This window comes from Anas acuta, chromosome 1 (genome assembly GCF_963932015.1).
Source record: "Anas acuta chromosome 1, bAnaAcu1.1, whole genome shotgun sequence".
Taxonomy (NCBI): domain Eukaryota; kingdom Metazoa; phylum Chordata; class Aves; order Anseriformes; family Anatidae; genus Anas; species Anas acuta.
Window position 1 is genome coordinate 135,017,440 of NC_088979.1, and position 19,477 is coordinate 135,036,916.

A 19,477-nucleotide genomic window follows, 5' to 3' on the forward strand; every position below is an offset into this window, starting at 1 on the left:
TTGCGCTACCAGCAGCCTACTCTTCTTGCATCTCCAGTCACATCTGAATTTAGAGGACTATCACTGAAATATATTTCCTTCATTTTTATGGACTATTTTGTCTTCATGAGTCTGTTTCTTCCATTAGGTTAGAGTTTCCCTCATCACAGACCGAGCTGTTACTCAAGAACAGTAAATAAAAGGGTATTGAGATGATACTTGGCATCTGCATTGTTTTCAGCTGGCAGTGACATGCTTAGCCACCAGTGTGAGAAGGAATAACACCACGGGCATATAGGAGTGGTTTATAGCCACATTATAGCCACAGAGAGCGATAAGTAAAATCCCCTCCTCTCCTCAGCTCTACTGGAAGGGTGCCTGTCTGAAGACATGGAAGAGCTGATGACTCTGTGCTCGTGAGACTGAAGAGTCGGTTCAGCAAGTTGATCTGACACAAAACCAAACCACTGGAGAAAAGAGAGCCCGGAATGATCAAACTTCTCCTGTTTTCCCCCTTCTCCCTTCAGGCTTACTTGCAGAACTGGGCCTCATTAATGGTGATACAACTCCTGTGAAGGAAGGGGTGGGACTGGTGTTTTGCAGCCTGAGGCTGCACTGGATTTTGTTTAATGAGAAATTGTGCCCGGAGTTTAACTTGCTTATGTTTTTGTTTAGCTCTTTTGAGAGAGAAGGATCATAAGTTATAAGGTGTTGAGGGGATGAGTCCCGCAGAAGGGGACTGTGATATGAGACGTATCCAAGCTGGGGAGCTGGGTATAGCATCTGCAGCACCCAGATGGCTGCCGGGTGTCGTTTGCTGTCTGTTCCCTCTGTGAATGGGCCCTGCTTTTCTAATGTGCTTGGAAGCTTCCTTGCTCATTGCTGCTGGGCGAGAGGTAGGTATTGTTTTGGTTGTAGCTTTAGGACTTTTTTTTTAGCAACAGTTAGTGATAGCAGTCATAACTTCAGTTTGGGGACCTGCCAGTTGGCAGGGGGATGCTGGTCGCTCTAAAGCAGAGGCAGCTTGAGTTGGAGCCGCCAGGGAGCTGCGGGCTGCGGAGGTCAGCACGCGGGGCAGTGACAAACGTATCCTGTCCAATAACGCAATATGCAGGAAAAGGCCTACATAATAAAGGTGGAAAAGCTAATTTCCAGAATGAACCTTCTGATTCTTTTGAATTCTGAATTCTTTTCAATTCTTGGAGGCAACCCAAGGCCTCCCAGAATAGTTAGATCTTGCTGTCAGAGGTGCAGCTGGATGCTAACATGTAGCGACAGTAGCTCTAAGGGACCACGTATGGATTTATTGCAGAAGATCTTTTGAAGGAAGTGGATTTTTGTGGCTTTGCTGGTTGGGTCCTGGTGTATTTGTCAATGTTTCCAAAACTCGGTGTTAGCACCAATTAAAATAGTTGCTCTTCATCCTCTAACTTGACTGTGATCCCTTCAGTGCTCCCACTGAGTAACTCCTTAGCAGTTGTTTACAGCAGTGACAAATTACAAAGGAAACAAAAGGAACATTTTGGTATAGGATTAGGTAATCCTTGCATGTGGCAAGTAAAAGTTAAACACAAATTATAGTTGTTTACCCGGCTGTGAAGCAGAGGAACGGCACTCATGAGAACTACTTGTGACTGATGCTGAAGGGAAGGTTGTGGGATCCTTGGCTGGGAGCGTCTATTTTCTGCCCTGGCAAAGATGCTGCCCACTAAGTTTATTGCTTACCAGTGTGTGGGATAAGTGGGAGAAACGGAGGATGTTCCCGTCATCAGGAAGTCATCACAATCTATTGTGCTAACTTTGCGTGACATTATCAAAGAGAAAGGTGGGGTGGGGTGGGGGGAAGCCATTCATTGAGCCCATTTGTTTTCAGCCAGTACAGAAAGAGGAGCTGTCTCCAGTTTTAAGTGCACAGATTGAGAAGTATTTTCACACCAGCGCATCATGACTAATACTCCATGCAGTCATGCTCCTGTCTGTCACTTTCAGATGTGGTTGCTGTGCAGCTGCAGGAAGGAGTTCGTTTAAACCCAGCCAGGCACCTGACAGTGTGTGAGGGGAAAGGCTATTTGTGTTAGGAGCGTTGTTCTAGCAAATGAACTTTCTGGAATAAGGATTGCACCCTAATTGCTGTGTTTTTTTGAGTGGCAGCCATAGGGGATGGGAGCTATCAGCAAATTATTAAGACAGAGGAACAGAGTACAAATGGAAGTGTAGGTGAGCTCTTGAAGTCTGTTACTGAGTGGAGATGGAGAGAGCAAAACATCTTTTTGCCTTACAGGCATTTCAATCAGTGTTTTTTTCTCAGTGGTGTCAGCAATGCCAGAGCCTCTCTAGAAGCTCAATTCCAAGTTCAAGGAACCTGTGTTTGTGCTTGCAAGTACCGCTTATATTGCTGAACCTGGGGAAAATGTGTCTAGCTGGAACTTTAAATTCTTGAAACAAATTATGGAACTAACAAGAGGTGGCCCCTGTTTCCCAAATCTCAGGATACGTGCACGTCCGTGGCAGAGGTAATAAAAACCATGCTAGGTGTACATAGGGCATTGGTTTGTTTTCAGCATGGTCTCTTGAAAAGAGTTGGGCAGTGTCCAGTACTGACCTCAGTCTTTTATGGGCTAAATTAATGTCTTTATTCTGCTCAGCAGTGTGGGCCAAGAAGAATTCTAAAATAAATGCAAGAATTTGTGATGTGCAAGTTGTCTGAAACTACCCTCAATTGTTTTTGTGTTTCATCAGTATGTTACAAACAGGGCTGTGTAATGCGGTCTCCCGAGGCCTCACTGGTTGAGAATGTGAATGGCGTAGTGGGAGCGACTGCGGTGGAGGCTGCTTAATGGGGTTATATCCATCCTGCAGTGGTGTTGGAAGTAATTATAAATCTGGCTTTGTTTGAAGAAAGAGCCCAGCAGATGTCATTTCAAGTTTTAAATGTGAGGCTTAGGCATAAATTACTGCCTCACTGCTAGTGGTCCATGGAAGAGTCAAGGGCTTAGGATTTGGGTCTGGTAGCTTCTTGTGCAGGGAGTCACTGGCTGTACAAACAAAGTACATCATGCCAGGTGCTGAGTTTTAACTAGTCCTTTTTGGTGACACTGTACTTCTCACAGAAAATTTGACAAACTTCTTCTATCTTTTTCAGTGTTGGAGGGGGAAAAAAAACTCGTCTTCTATTCTGGGGTTGACAAGTCCAAGGTTTGCTGCTTTACAGGAGGAATTATTTTTGGACAGAAGTGGAAAGTGCAGTGGGAGCTCTCACCCCTCTCCTGAGAACATGCTTTTTTCCCTGTAGCCAGGCTGGGCATAGTCTCTCACTTTGAGGATTAGGACTGAGACCTCATCTACTGGACTCTGCCCTTCTGTGTTTGTTCTCTTGCATTTTCATACACTTCAGGTCCAGTCTTTTTTGTGACCATGTTGCCCTGGTGTGGCAGGAAGCTGAAAGCAAGCAGAGTGGAAGCAGTGGCTCAGGTGAACACTTGCAGGTGGCTCTAGGGCAATAGAAAAGCTGCTGGCTCTGAAGCATCTTGCTGGGCTTCCTGGAGAAGCATCTTGCTGGGCCTGGGATGGGCAACAAACTGGGATCTGAGTGTTTACCTGGAGGGACTGCGGCAGGGCCTCATGTGTGGACAGCAGGAGTTGGTGGGATCTGCTTGGAAAAGGCCACGTGGTTCGTCTTGCCCTTGGGGACATCTTAAAAACCTGGACTGCCTCGGCAACAGACTCCTGCCTCAGCTCCATTTCTTAAGATACTCTTTATTGCTACTGTATGGAATTACATAGGTGAGAACCAAGCAGATTCTTATGTGCATTCACTGTTCATTGCAGATTCCCAAAGGCCAGTTTTTAGTCTCTGTGGTGGGTAAATATGGTTGGCGCTCCAAGCCCTGCAGCTCCTGGCCCAGGCTGAGCCTCAGAGAAGTAGGACTGCGTGCCAGGAGAGGTAAAAGCACAAGGTTTGGCACCGCTGGGAGCTCGCTTCAAGGGGGGAGGAGGCAGGAAGGATGTAAGTGTGTATTTAGGCCTGCCACAAGGAAAGCTGCAAAGAGGCATTGGCATTCATGTGCAGGAGTTAAAACAACTTTTTTTTTTTCTTTTTCCTATTTAAAATGACCAAGTTCAGCCCAAGTAAAAATTGGCCTTTCCTCACAATTACTCAACTTCAGTCCCTCGTGTAGTGTCGCTGGCTGTGCAGTTGCCACGGCCTCCCACAGCAGACAAACTTTAATGCTAGGCATAGGGAAGCCATAGGAAATGCTCACTTCCACCCTTTCTCTTTTTTGTGAGGCAGCTTTTTTATAGCCATTGTGAACATGTCCAAAAGTAGCAAAGAGCCTGGAAGGCCGCTCCACGTTTCTTCTTCCTTTTGCTGGTCACCTTCCCCGTTTTCCTCTGTAGCTGGACATTGCTGGCGTTTACACGAGGAGCCTAAAAGTCAACAGATGAAAATTGCTGGAATTGAGAGAAAGGGGGGCTTTGTTGTTCCAGAGCTTGCTAGGTGCAGGCTTTGCCTCTTGCTCAGACCTGTGAGGCTCAGCGAAGAACCTGCCTGCGGAGGAAAACCTTGAAAACGAAGGAGGTTTCTGCCCCCGTTCCCGTGCTGCTCTGTTTAATGAGGTGTGCTGACTTCTGACAGGGTGCCAGCTGGCTGCCCCTCCGCACCACTGTCTCTCATTAGGTGGGACGTTTTTAGGCACTGGATTGAATTCACTTCTATCCCGTGCAGACCTGGTGGTGGTCTGCTTTTACATACTCCAATTTACAGAGCTAGCGCCAAGCTACTAAATTATTAAGCTTGGGTTTTAATTGAAACCCCTATGTAGACTTAAATTGTTTCCACTCTATTTGGAGTTTCCTTCTCTGCTGGCTTTTATTTTGTCCCATGCATGAAAGTGTGGAGGGAGGAACTCACGGGAAGGCACAGAAGCAGGGGAAGAATTCAGCCTGTGAACATGAGAAAGTACAGAAGAAATAAAAGGCTAATCGGTACTGTATCCAGCTCTGATGGAGGTGATAGAAAAAAAAAAAAGCTTCCTAATCCCCTTGACAGTTTAGCGGAAAGCTGTGTGTTTTTAATGCTGTTTGTAACTTAGGTTTCTCAATGCAGCATTTTCTTGCCTCACTATTTTTGTCTTAGCCCCTTCCCTAGGGCTTGACAGCGATGTTTGTCAGCAAACACAGCTCCCTCTGGACAGCAGTGCTCATCCCCAGGGCTCCCCTCCACCCTGGGAGTTCCCCCTCCAGGTTTGCACCACCTCCCCCAAATCCTTCCCTCATTGCAGACTCTCCCGTGTCCCCAAATCACTGCACGCTGGATGAGGATTACGCTCACTGGTTAAATGCTGCATAAGTCAGATCTGATCAGCAGCGGTTTGGTTTTTAGTGCTGCACGGGTGCAGTTGTGCCTGTGGTGAGAGCATGGGCTGACTCTGTTCCTCAGGTCAGATGTGGTCTTGGTTGAAGCTGTGCTTCCTGGCAACCCCGGAGTCCTCTGCACCAATTCCACCGTGAGCAGTGACCTTGTTTCTTGGGGGTAACAGGAGAGTCTGGAAAGCTGGTGGTGACGGGAGGCAGAGGGCTAGCACTAGTCAGCGTGTGCGCGCCCTTCCTCTTCGCTGGGCAACCACCATGGGTGTGTACCAAGTCCTGAGTGAGGGGAAATGTTGTGGCTCCCAGCTGAGTGCCCACAACTCGGCAGTGCTGGCTGGAGGAGGCAGCATGGTGAGTGGATTTGTTGAGCGCAGTTACAGCAAGCTTAAGCAACTGAGTTTTAGGTGTGTTTTTTGAGGGTTTGGAATAGATCTGTTGTCTACCTCTTCGTATGAGAGGTTTTTATGTGGCATATCTCACAAAGAGTACAACAGCTTAAACAATCGGAGTTGTCTTGTGTGCATGTGGTTCTAGCAGCTGGATCCTCCTCGTAGCTGAGAAGGATTTAAGGCTGAAGGGAAAGTGAGGCTGTGAATCACAGAAGCTACCTTCGTAACTCAATGGCAGGAATAGCAGTGCAGTTCCTGTAATTGTAATAACACTCTAGCTGTGTTTTGGTACTTACCGTGTTTAATTGCATGACTGATTTACCTAATGTCTCTCCTGGGGTCATTCATAACACTTATATTTATAGGATTCGGGGAAATTAGGGACACTAGTAATCCATTGTGGTTCTTTCTCAAGGCAGGAGTTTTCCAGATGATGATGGCAATAACAGCAGTGGCTCGGTCGCAGAGTAACCTGGCTAAGCCAATGAAATTAGCACTGGCAAGTAATGGAGAGCTGAATGCTTGAAAATTAACAGTCTCTACTGAAAACATGCGGGTGTAGGCAGAGGCCACATTTTCCCTCATTTTGGATAACTTGCATGATGTGCTATGGTTTATTGGGAAATCCTTGGCAGTACCCGTTGGCTTTCAACCCTGTAAATAAAGAACTTCTGGATCAGATGCTCAGTGTATAGGTGGCCATATGTCCTCCTCCATGGTATACAGCTATGATTTATCCCTTTTCATGACAAACGGGCTGTGCACCAACAGAGGAGATCTTTCGTACCTGGCTGGTAGCTCCAGCGAGGCATCTAACATGCTTCATGGATGCTTTTAGGAAAGATAGCATGCTGAAAGGCCTGTGGTAACAGTTGGCTTAATGCTTCTCTCTCTGCTTGTTGTTTTTAAACAGATGGACCTCTCTGTGGAAACTCTTTATAGCTTCATGCAGGAGCGCCAGAAGAAGTATGCCAAATATGCAGAGCAGATCCAGAAGGTCAACGAGATGTCTGCCATCCTCCGCCGTATACAGATGGGCATCGACCAGACAATCCCGTTGATGGAGAGGCTGAACAGCATGCTGCCGGAGAGCGAGAGGCTGGAGCCCTTCAGCATGAAACCTGACCGGGAGCTGAAGTCGTAGCTGATGCTGCAGGCTTCCCCTCCTCACCTTCCACACTCGAGCGATCAGCGCAGACATGCTTCCAACACACCAGCCTGGCAGGTGTTTGAAGCAGACGGCCGTGCTGCCTGACTTTCTGCCAGGGCATTGGAGGAAGAGCAGCGTCAGCTGCTGGAACTGTGCAGCCAGGAATCCAGGAGCTCCCTGGTCTCGTTGTTTGGAGAAGAAAAATAACCGTTCTTTCATCTCCCTCCTCTTGCCCTGCTCTCTCCTGCACCCCTACTACCACCCATGCTGAGACATTTGTTTCGTTGCTGTAACTAGATTTGGGTTTACAGAGGAGGAGTTCTTTCATCTGTTCTTTTTACTTCCAAAATTCAAAGGGATATGGGGTGTGACAAACCCTCTAACACGCTTTCTGTGCCACTGGGGTTTAGACAATTAGATGGCTGGCAGGTATTTCTGAGATCCCCTGGCCTTGGAAATATATATGTTTTATAGATGAAAGTGTGGGAGCCAGGAACTGGTTTATTAAAATCTGCCTATTATCATAATTAACATGGTTTGCATGGCAGGGTTTTGGCATGTCCTTCCTTGAGGCTCCTGTTTTTATGGGCTCGCTAATTTATGAGGCTGTAAAGGAATAACTGTTCCAGATATGTATGTCTGTTATTCTTAAACAAGCCTTAATGTTCCTCTCTCCTTGCCCTGGCAAACCCCCATGCCCTAGCTGGTGGCAGTTCATGTCCCTGACTTCGCATGGTGATTCTGATGGATGCCGGCACCTACCTGTTCACTTTGCATCCCAAAGGTGGGCATGAGGGATCTTTTTTTTTTTTTTTTTTTTTTAATTGCAGATATCTTGGTGCTCTTTATATCAAAGGGATGCAGTTGTTTCTTTATCTTCAAGTGTATGGAAGACTTGAAAAGTCCTTTGGGCTCTCTGCGTTGGCTTAGCTGCCGTCATGCTGAGAGCTCGCATGAGCACGGTGTTTTATGACTGAAACCACACAGCCCTTTGGGATTGTGCTCCGCAAACTGCTCCAAAGGCAACAGGATGTTCTTGCGTTATTGCAAGCCGAGAGCCCGGCTGGACGGCAGGCTGTGTGTTCACGTGGCCTGGGCGCTGGGCTGGGGCTTAGGAGGCTGCTTGGTTGCCAGGTCTGCCACCGGACTGCTGGCTGGCTGCAGGTACCACTCTGAGCTTCGGTTTCTCTCTGTATAAAAGGGAGATGTTTTACACACTGCCATGAAATACTTACAGATCTAGACATGGTGTTTGAACAGCCCGTGTTGCTGTTGCGTGGCAGCTCTTGTCCCAGCAGAAAGAGCATGAAACCAAAAGCGATGATCCCTGGGCTTGCTGGGTCAGGGGTAGGTTCGTGTTTGTTATGTACATCCCAGAACGCTGATGCTGGCGAGGAGGCTGGAGCATACCTGTGAACCCGAGCGGTTGTTGTACTTCAGGAGCACACTCCCTGTGGTGAGGACAGCTGTCTGACAACCCACCTGCCAGGTCAGCAGCAGGAGGCTAGGTGACTTGCCAAAGCCAGCTTGCTAGAATACCTCTTAGTACTTGAGAGTACTTAATTAGCAAGAGATTGTCTCTAAGCATTTGGGAATAAGAGCATCATAAGAGCATCTTTTCTTTCTTTTTTTTTTTTTTTAATACAGTATTAATGGCTGCCTGGTAGAAGGAAGCAACAAGCTGTTATTTTTCGTTGCATAACCAAAGGCCATGGAGTGAATCTGTGTAATGCATACTGCAGCCAGCTTGGATCTGTGTTTGAATGGTAGCAGTGACAGGGTTCTAAGGCCACTGAGCATTGTCTGAGAACAGAGTCCTGTAGCAAGGAAGCCCTGTGGAATGGTACCCTGGGAAGAGCAATTGACTACTTCAGATACGGCAAAGAACAGAGCAGGACGTTTTCTAGGAAAGGCAGCAGAGTGAGCCTACTTCATTACCTCTTACACCCCAGATCTGGTTCATTCGTGTGTACGTGTAGGTGTATGCTCTTGCACAGGATATAACATTGTGCACATAGGACTCCCACCCATGCTCATGCCTCTTGCAGTATTTTTTATACTTGGTTTGTAAAAAGTTTTGATGCATACATGAGACAGAGCAACCCGCAAAAACCCGCTTTCCATGACTATGACATGAGGATTCTTACTGTCTGTCATGAAATAGTTCTCTGCCTCCGGCCATCAGACACGCTGCAATATTCAGCAACTTTAAATAGATGCTGCAGGCATTTTTGTCCTCTCCCAGATCACGCTGTCTGGAAATTCAGAATGCGCAACATTCAGCTGCCTGTCTCTGTCAAATGCAGTAATAGGTATACCACACCCTGGGGTGCTGGAAGCTCAGACCAGTGGGATGATCCTGATACTGGATCTCCAAGCAGGGGCTAGACTGTAGATACTCTCTCCTGTAAAGTTCTAGACATTTGTCCTCACACTATTAAGTACCAGATCAAAGCATTGTCCTTGCAGTGCTAATGAGGGCAGGCAAGTAGTACTCCTATCTGAAACCTGTGAGAGCATGGGCTGCAGGTCAGTTTCTTCCTTATTTGCTGTAAAACACCTAGGTATTGGGCTGATAATGGGAGATACTGACTTTTAAGCTTCTGGATATGCTGCTAGGACTCCCAGCTAGAGCTTTCTGAGCAGAAAGAGTGAGTTGCAAAAGATGTAATAGCTTAAACAGAAAGAAGTCAGAGCTAAAATGTGAAGGCCAACCTCTTCCAAACAACCCAGGTCGATTCCTTCCGTTCAACAGGTGATAGTCTCATATGTGTACCGTAAAGTACCGTACACTCTCTAACTGTTCTCAAATGATGGGTTATAGTTTTATTTAAAACATTGTCACTAGCTCTGTTTACTGTAAGTCTTTGGACCTCTTTCCAAGAAGTCATTTCCTGCCACATGGTCTCGAGCTGCTGTTTCTGTTGCTTGTCTGCTCCTCGCTTGCTTTCCTCTGCGTCCTGCTTTGAGATTCATCTTGAAGGCAGGTGATGCTCAAGATGAGACCGATGCTTTATTTCCTTACACACTGTTCAGCTGGAGATTTGAGATGCGATTGGAATTGCCTTTCTATTTAGGAGTTCCCTTTTCCAAGCCAAACACCGTTGGAGAAGGCCTCAGGTCTTCCTCATGAATGTACCACCTATTACTTTTCCTATGAAGGATAGATTGTCAATACTATGAAGAGAGTGATCTGGAATGGTCAATAGGAGAGAACCACTTCTGCCCATTTCTGGTCTTTATTGTGAAATGAAGCTGATGTGTGATGTGGGGTGCAGACTAAGCTTCCTGATACAAAACCTCCTGAAAAGCTGGAGAATAAAGTGGGGCTTTTGTTTCCTGGGGGCCGGAGCCGCTCCAGTCCTTCCCCTGGTTCTGCTGTTGTCACCTCCCCCTTTGCTGCCTCTGGTGCTTGTGACACCTCATGCTGGGCCAGTGGACTACACTGGCCAAAGAGGTTCGCTTTGTTATTTTTATTGTTTTTGTAATTTAATGGATTGACAGGGTGCTAAAGTGCCAACCTATTTGCAGGTCAGTTTCTGTGAAGATCCATTGAAGGGGACAGAAAAGGTTTTTTTGTTTTGTTTTAAATATATGTATTTTAAATTAAACTTATTTAAATATATTTAAATATTAAAAAAAAAAAATACTTCCCCTCCTCTAAGCTTTTACATAGAAAGCGTAGAAATGCATTTTCACAGGCCCACTTACAGCATGAACCAGCCCCTGGTTCTGTATCAGACTGCATTCCAGCGGTTTCCATGAGGTACTGTTGCAACTTCTCTCCGATTCCCAAGCTGCCAGTGTATTTTGATTACAAGCCTTGTGGTGAGTGCTCCTCGGTTTATGGGTTATTATCCTGTTTGCAGACTTGCTCTACTTCCAGCTGTGTGTGTGCTGTATGTTCCACAGCTCTATCATTAAAATGTTTGGTATTGCTCTTTTCCCAGTGTGTTGTTTCTCTGGACACCTTGCTTATTCTTCATTTATACCACTTCTTGCTGTGATGGCTGCGGACACTTCTGTGTGTGAGGTTACATACCGGTTTTAATGCTTCATACATGGTTGCATTGAAGCCCCCTTGGTGCCCTGGAGATGGCCTGCTTCAGCTGTGCTGGGGCAGCCACCTTTGTGACCGTAAGAAAACGTGTGTCCTGCAATGAAAAAATTATTGTTTTTTTTGGACACTGTCCCGATCTGGGTTGGTACTGATGTCCAGCTGACATAAACAATGTGTGCAGTGCTGCCTGTGACTTGTCAGCAGTGGGGTGGGACTGGGACTGCACTGGCTGCTGCTGCTCGTGTGCGTGCAGCCTCATGGTGGGGACGAGGGGGGTGACCCACTGGCCCTGGCACTGGGGAGAGGCTGCAGCTTCCCTGCCAAACGCACCTGTGGCGCCTGGGAGTCAGGCTGAGCTCCTTGCTGTGACAGCTGAAAGGCTGGCAAACCAGGCGAGTCTCTGTCCTGCTGTAGGGCAGGACCGCGGCCTTGGGAAGTGAGGATCGTGATAGCTTTTGTCAGACCCTGACTCGTGGTCAGGCATGCGAGTGGCTGCTCACACAGACGTGGGCCTGAGAGAAACCGCCCTGGGGCTTGCAACTGCTGCCTAGCCAAGGGGCTTCCCTGCCCCGCTACGAGCAAGGGATGGGATGGGATGAGCTGGCTGCTGCTGGGGCATAGAAGCCTGGCTTTGAGAACGTCACTTCCTGCGGGGAACAGGTTACTCCAATAAACTTAGAATCAGTTGTTCAGAGGGGAATTAGTGAGTTAGGAATTAGTACCTGCAGCAGACTGCACTTCTCCTGGCACTGAGAAAGCGCTGAGCTGACAGCTTCTTCCCTCCTGCACCTGGGGTGCTCAGTAAAAGATGCTCCCCTCACTTTTCTGTTTATTGTGACTCATATCGATATTCTCCAAGTGCAGAACAGCCCCGGGCTGAGCCGCAGAAACACTTCGGTTTGCCTTAGAGCAACACCTGCGGCCTGAGGGCCCAGCAGCTCCTGCTAGGTATGGTTCTAAGGAGCGTTCACCTACCGTCTGAGCTGCTACACTACGGACTGTTCACTGCTGTGCTCTTGTGTGTATAATAGTAGTGGCATATTGTAATACTGAAATATCTACAAGTAGTAGAATAACTTTACTTTTACCTCAGGAACTTGACAAACAAATACAGGCTAGCTAGGTAGGTCTGTTTACTCAGGATATGGCTGTCTTATTAAGATGTATACATAAGGGAGATTTACTGAATCTCGGTAATTTCAAATTTAAGGGGCAGTAGCAGCCCTGTTAGGACTCTGCTGTTGTCCTCAGGAGGACTGCCAGGCCCCTGCTCTGGGTTTTTGATATCAGCACTTTCAGGCACGAAGCTATTTAAGGCTTGTGCTGTGAGTCCAAGCATAAGGAGCAGCTAGCAGATGAGCATGTAGTTAGTAAAAACAGCAGCTCACAGCATTATAATGTTTCCACTCTTTTTTTTTCTCCTCCCCAGCCCCCCTCAAAAACAAGGCTACCTGATCCATACCGAGGGGAGGTTTTTGCTGGTTTCAGCCCCCTTCACGAGGAATTCAACTGTGATGGTTAAGAACACAGTGACCCCAGGACCCCTTCCTAGTAACACCAATCAATGAATTGAACATTAAGTCTTGTTGAACAGTATGTGACAGGTTTCAGTTGCCTCTTGAGTTTTGACTGGAAATGGGCTTATACTGTCTCTGTAAAGGGCTGTCTACCAGCACGGGCAAGAGTGGATGGAGAGGATAGTATAGGAGGGAGAATGGAGCGAGTCCTGCAAAGCAGGCAAGGGGAAGAGTGGCAAAAGCTGAAGTACACACTTCAGAAAGCATCCTGTAAAGGTAGTTATTGAGGTCAGAACTAGACCTTGGAGAAGAGTGAAAGAAGCCAGAGCAGGTAAGTGTTTAAGTGAACCTATTTTGTAGGATAACAGCTAATGCCATTTAGGAATGTTATTGTGCATAGTGTATGTTTTACTGTGCAGTGGATGCAAGCTTTTTGTGTAACAGCCAGAAGGTACTTCGTAGTTGTGGAAAGCAAGCATAAAAAGCCACACAGGTTGTTAACTGTGCTGCGTCTGATAGTACAGTCTATTCTAGAGGCCAGACTTTCTGCACTGGGATAATGCTTTTAAATTCTCTTTTAAAAGGCTTCTATTACTTCACCTGAGATTGAAGATGCTGCTACACAAACTTGGAGGCTTGAGCTTTGCCATCTAAGGACGTAGCCTTGGCATCCGTGCCCTAGTGCAGGACTTAAATTTAGTACATAACTACATTTGTATAAGCTATTATCTAAATGGGCAACAAGGGGCATACCTCTCCCTCAGCATTCAGAAGTTGTTCCCAGTGCTTCACGACTGGCAGAATCCATCAAAAGAAGTATTAATGTGATTATATTCTTCATCAAATAAGAAGTATGGGAGGCAAAAATAAAAATACACAGTTCATCCTAGGTAATTTAAACACGCTGAAACACTTGCTTCAGAAAGGCTAGCACAGCAATCAGTTTAACCGCAGGAGAACTGGCCTGCTATTCTGTGAGATGGTGTAACTGAGTTCTCCAGCGTTAGCTGTTGCAAGGTATCAGCGCAGAAGCAGCACAGAAAAAGCCATTGCTGCGCTTTGAGGGAGCAGAACAGAAGAGGTAGGGTGAACAGGAGCAGGTAAGAGATTTCACAACTGTACCGTGGTTGTGAAGTCAGCACTGCTTATGAGTAGCAGTCCAAAGCCACTGGTTCTGTGTCATCCATGGACTGGCATGCATCCACAGAGAAGGATACGTACTGTAAGGACGAGACTCCTGCTAGCCCTAGCTATGGGGAAGCCGGTCCTCCTGCAGCCAGGTAATGCACACACCATAGCCAGACGCACCCAGAGGCAGAGAGGCTCCTTCCTCACCCGTTCTATATAAACAGGTACCATTTCTGATTTTATTTCATCATAACATACAGGTAATGCTCATGACACAACAAGATGAGAAACTCACATCTCTCTGAACCATTTAAACAGCTTCCATACACCAAAAAACATTATATTCATATTGAACATGTACACGTTCGCCCACCCCCACCCCCCTCACATCCTCCACTTTGCTCTCCAAACCTCTAGAAACCATTTCCAGCATTGTTCAGGTATAGGACACCATTTCAGAAATGAGACAGGGCACCACCCTGCACAGAATATGAATTTAAGGCTTCCTCCTACAGGAAGCTGTCCCCTAACGTGAGCCTACAGCTTTGATTCAGTTGGTGACTATAGCTTATTGGAAATCACCAGGAGCCAGATGACCAAATTTCAGTTCCTCAGAAGGAGATTAACCAAATTAAACCCCAACCATACCTACTTGTGTGTATAGAGACAGGGGAGAACACACGTGTGAGTGAGCACAAGACCTAGGAAAACTATCGTTCTGCCTGTGGGGATTGGTTTGTGTTTACCCCTGTTAACTGGTTTAAATCAAATAAGACACGGGCCCTTACTGAAGTCTGGCTGAGAGGAGCACTGCTAAATGGTTTCCATGTGTGTATACACACGCATAGTTGCAATGCAATCACTTTCACTTGGTATGTAAGCAGAGACAAGTGGCAGTACATTTAATGAGAAGCGAAGACCTGACATGCTTTACAGCGTGGTGTCAACCTGTCCCTTGCCCAGGCTACCCCTTTTTCACAAGCATTTACCCAGCATTTCACACACACGTCACGAACACAGCCTCTGGGTTCAGCTACTCTTGCTGCTGCCTCTCTGTGTGTCGTTTGCACTTTTTAGGATCAAGTTAATCAATGCTGTAGTGCTATTTTAAACAGTCCACTGTAGGAAATTAAGTCACATCCTAGCCACAAGACAAAACAATGACAAAATCTTCTCCACTTTTCAATACAGTAAAACCTGAGATTTGAGTCATAAACTAGCTACACTTATAGTAAAAAACAAAAAACACATAACCCAAGCTGCTGACTTGAATTAGGGCTTCAGTTTGCCGCTGACAATTTTTTTTAAAAGCTGTTGGCCAGGTATAAGTATTTGTTTCATTTGATTTATAATTTTCAGCTGCCTGCACTGGACAAAACAATATAATTGCCCACTCTCCCTCCACCCCCACCTCCCCCTCCCCCGCAAACATATGCATGTGCTGAGGAGCCCTGGGGAGGACCTAAATAACATGTGCAGCTTCCATCCATGTACAAGAATGACGGCTGAAGCTCTGCGTTGTGCCTCTGGTACCACTCCTTGCCTACCGTAAGCCTCTTACAGCAAAGCACGCACACGTAACAGTTGGCGAAATGGCAGCCAACATACCACAAGACTCACAAGCTGGAAGGGAAGCAGCTGGTTCACTGTCAAAAACAACACAAGGAGGGCTGTGCCTAATTGCACATGGAACACCCCTGCTGGCAGCAGGGCAGGCACCTCCTCGTGCTGGCACAGCCTCCAGGCTGGTGGGGATCAGAGATCAGAGCACTGGCCAGCCGCAGCACAACTAGGGGCATCTGCAGCCAAATCATGCATCAGCACACTGGGAAACCGAGGCCCTAAACTGGGACGGAGGACAAAAGGCAAAATTAAAGTTCTTTTGGATCTGCAAGCGCAGAAGGTGAGCAGGCTTTCCATTAAAGCTGTCTTCTCAACCCCTCTTTCTTTCACACCACATTAGGAGATGAGACTCTGGAGTTCCCTTGCTGTTTTCCCTGGACAGCTGAACAGACCTCTCCTTCTTGGATGAGGTCAGCAAACCTGGAGCCTCATGGTTTGGGTGAGGACGTTTGCGAGGGTGTGGAGTGTGGAGGGGTAGGAAAAAAACCAACAAACTTGAATTGCCCTCACCGCACAAGTGATTGGAGCTGTGTATGAGGAGCAGTTCCTTAGCACTACTGCTCAGTTTTGAACAAAAGCCCATCCCACCAAGGCTTACAACTAATTTTTGCTTTAAAATCAAAACAAAACAAAAAATTTCAAGAGCCATCTATTGAATTGGCAATTGGCAAGAGGAATTTGTACCAGCTGCTTCTCTTGCACGTAGCCCTAAGGATTAACCACTCCATTATAGCTTGGAAGCAAAAACATCCCTCTCCCAGAAGCCAGCTAAATATCAGGAAAAAAAATACTGCTTATTTTATATTTCAAAAGGCTGGGGGTAATGGTCATAAGTATGGTTCATTTGTCTTTCTGAAGAATCACTAGTAAGCCATCTGAAACACTTGTGCGTAGACAGCTTTAAAAAAAAATCTAATGTGGCTAGTCATCGCTTGTTCACATTGCTTATGAACTGACTACCTGCATCCGGCAGCCATAAAGCCCTAGTTTATTTTTTATATTTTTGAGGTACTGTTTTTTTCTCTGAAGCAGCTCTCTAACAAATCACCTAAAGCCTATCCATTAGAACAATAGTTACACCACTATTTACATTTGCCTGAACTGTATTTTCAGACCAGCCTTGCTGTAACCAGTCCCTGCTTCCTTTGGAATCACTCCCAGTCTCCTTTCTTACAGAAAAAACGTCTCCCTCCAGAGGTTGGCTCAGTGTCAGGGCTAAGGTGCACTGGTGAAGACTTGGGGCATGAGGAAGGGAGGATAAAACTAGCTTTGATGGGTAGAAGCATGTTTCAGTGGAACCAGAGATATGGTTCGATACCATGAGAGTTTCCTTTTGAAAACACTGAAAGGATGTGCAACCCATTGCATGTAATTGCTTCCTCTGTCAGGGAAAAAATCTTTGAAATGTTCTGCCCTTCTCCAGGAAAGTGGAGAAGAAAAACCCAACAGTGCACTTGGTCTCCTCATGCAGACGCTCATTTGTCATTTCCTTGCTGTATTAATCTCGTCACTGCATTCACAGTGAAGCCCCGCATTTCCTCCCTCCCCACCTTCTGTGTGATGTTTGTTCTTTTCAGATTTGTAGGGACCTCTTAAATGCCGGGGGAGCAGCCTGGAGGGGGAAGCAAATCCAATACAGTCACGCCAGTATGCTGCTCCTCAAGACACTTCGATGATTTCCATGCTGCCTGAAAAACTCGACTGACTGCCCACTTTCCCCAGTTCTTCTCTGGATCTGTTGTCTGACATGATGCTTTCCCCAAACTCCATCTGGCAGCTCCTGCGCTTAAACTGCTTCTCAAAAGAGCTTTCCTCATGCCAGCTACGCCTGGAGTCACCTCGGTCACCCTGCTTTGGCCTCCTGCGCACAGCACAGGCTTGGTCGCAGCCTGTGGGCAGCTGACTACAGCTGTAGGCAGAGTACGCAGCGCTGTTCCCATAGATGGCAGAGGCCGAGTAGAAATGTGAGGACTCAGCTGCAAAATACCAGCTGTTGGTGAGGGATGGAGCTGACGTCTGAGGAGCCAAGATGTCCGAGTGCCAGCCTTTGAGGCCCATCCCCGCAGCAGACTTCGCCAAATGCTGCTGGCTGGTGGAAAGGCCAAAGACGAAGTTCGTTCGGTAGTTGTCTTCCACGCTCCCGCTCCGGTGGAGGGGGTACAGGAGTGACCGTTGCGTGGCGGCGCTGCTGCCAGCTCTCCCCACGTGCTGCCGTTTGCTCTGGCTGTCCAGCTGCCAAGTGTTCTGGGGTTTCTTGGGCGGGTCTGCTTCCTCTTTATCAGGGCTGGCTTCGGGGGTCTGCTCTGAGACCTCCTGTACCGGGGAGAACTGACACAGCTTGCTGCTGCCCTCTAACGCAGTCGCATGTTTGTAATAGTCCAGGGTGTCTTCGGAAGAGGCAAAGCCCTGAACAGATGCAGCCACACAGCTGCTGCTGGCTGAGTAGGACACAGATTTGATGTCCAAAGAAAAGGACCGCTTCAGCCGGTTACTGTCTTCCACCTTATCTAGGGAGACGTGCAGTCCATTTATGCCCTGTACCAGCGGGCCATCTTCCAGGGAAGGCAAGTGTGCGCATGATGTGCTCCCGGAGTCCATGGGCTTCTGTTCCACAATCTCGGAGGTAGCGGTAATGCAGAGCTGATTAGTGGAGAGGTTGCTGTGCCCTCCTTCCGGGACCAGTACATGCTCGCTGCTCTTCTCCAGATGTAGAAGTGTCAGCTTACTGATATGTCCAGGCTGACCACTCTGGTTCTTGATCTTTTTCTCGAAGTCCAAAAGTTGGCCTAGGAAGTTGAAGTTGGGAGAAATGGTTGGCCTCTTTTCTTTCACAAATCTGCAGAGAGGGGGAAAAAAAAAGAATTATTTTAAGAACTTGCTGCTCAGACCTGAAATAACTAACATTCACATCATTCTAGGGTTAACAGCCTAATCTTAACTAGTCAGGATGCTTGGATAAAGGTTCTGGCAAGCACAGGTAATATGGAAGGAAGAAAGGGCAGCTTTTAAGCAAGATAATGCTGGATTCTTGCATAGGTTACTTAAAGGCAGCTAAGAACGGGAAAAAAGAAAGCATTCTTTTTTACTTCTTTGTGATGGCTACAGCAAGGTTTGAGGATTTTTTTTTTCCACATTGCCATTGCTACCCTGGTGTGACTGAATTGAAGAGCTCCTCAAGTTTTCTGAATAGCATCAAAACAGAAAGTAGACCACCTTTCCCACTCTTCAAGGGCAAAAATCCTATATTCTTTTCACCATTCTTTCATGCTGTTGCTACAGTCAGTGCTTCCTATCCTGTTTTACCTTTGTCAGGTAGATTGCTCTGATATATGCTGACCTTGCACAGCAAATGCCAGTCATTTCTACCCTGTGCTGCTATTGACCGCTGATATGAGCATCAAAAAGAAACATAAAAAGGAGCAAACGCAGCATTAAAACAAAAACGTCTTTACAACTCTGCATGTGTCCAACAGTAAAAAGGCACCAGTATAACCAAATCAGTACAGAAGGTAATGAAGCCCTGCAGGAAGCAGCCTGATGCTCATACATGGGCCAGTCATGAACTTACTTTTCAGCTACATACAGACAAGACACAATACATACTTAAAAATGTTTCCCTGAATCAGGACTTCAAATGAAAGAAACATTTTAATGTTACAAGTCATGTCATGTACTTCAAAGTTAAATACAGAAGCAGACTTTTTGCCAGTCCGATTTGTAATATAGCTAAAGTACATCTCTTTCTATCTGTAAAAGAGAAGCTGCCCAAATCCTGCCTCCCCTCTGTGTTGTGTTTTGTTTGTTTGTTTTTCTTTTTCTTTTTTCAGCCATTCCTGGAACTATGAAGGTACCAGATGACAAGGGAATTAACAGGGGAAGAGACCTTGAAGAGCTAAACCTAGTACAAACACACAAATAATGAATGACTGAGACCTACTACAAACACACATATAATGTATCACTGAGAAAATTAAATGTTATTAAAGGCAGAAAATCTCTCTGGGAATGTGTACAGAAGGTGAGTGTGCAGTTATTAAAAATGGAATGATAAAAATTCTAAAGTGTACTCATGCATATATGTATACACTAGCATAAATGCAAGCAAGCACGGACAAAAGAAAAGGAATTTTTGGACATTGCCAAACAACTTCAACAACACCTAGCTTTTTAAACACAGCAGGCACTGTTCTTTTCTGCTAACTATCTGAACAGCTGATGTTATGACCTGCAAGATCAGATTGCACAAAATGATGGTGGAAAC

The 19,477-nt window shown here is 46.5% G+C and overlaps 2 protein-coding genes across 13 annotated transcripts in view; one reads left to right on the plus strand and one right to left on the minus strand.

Moving 5' to 3' along the window:
• Nucleotides 1-10,832, plus strand: part of BORCS5 (BLOC-1 related complex subunit 5) — a 97,553-nt gene extending 86,721 nt beyond the window's left edge. For all 4 annotated transcript variants that reach the window (XM_068658621.1, XM_068658632.1, XM_068658602.1 and 1 more), the window contains one exon: nucleotides 6,652-10,832. In XM_068658621.1, the coding sequence (XP_068514722.1) occupies nucleotides 6,652-6,882 (231 nt within the window). In that variant the 3' untranslated portion in view covers nucleotides 6,883-10,832. The remainder of the gene's footprint in view (nucleotides 1-6,651) is intronic.
• Nucleotides 10,833-13,803: 2,971 nt separating this feature from the next.
• DUSP16 (dual specificity phosphatase 16) overlaps nucleotides 13,804-19,477 on the minus strand; it is a 68,607-nt gene continuing 62,933 nt past the window's right edge. For all 9 annotated transcript variants that reach the window (XM_068658532.1, XM_068658588.1, XM_068658553.1 and 6 more), the window contains one exon: nucleotides 13,804-18,052. In XM_068658532.1, the coding sequence (XP_068514633.1) occupies nucleotides 16,876-18,052 (1,177 nt within the window). In that variant the 3' untranslated portion in view covers nucleotides 13,804-16,875. The remainder of the gene's footprint in view (nucleotides 18,053-19,477) is intronic.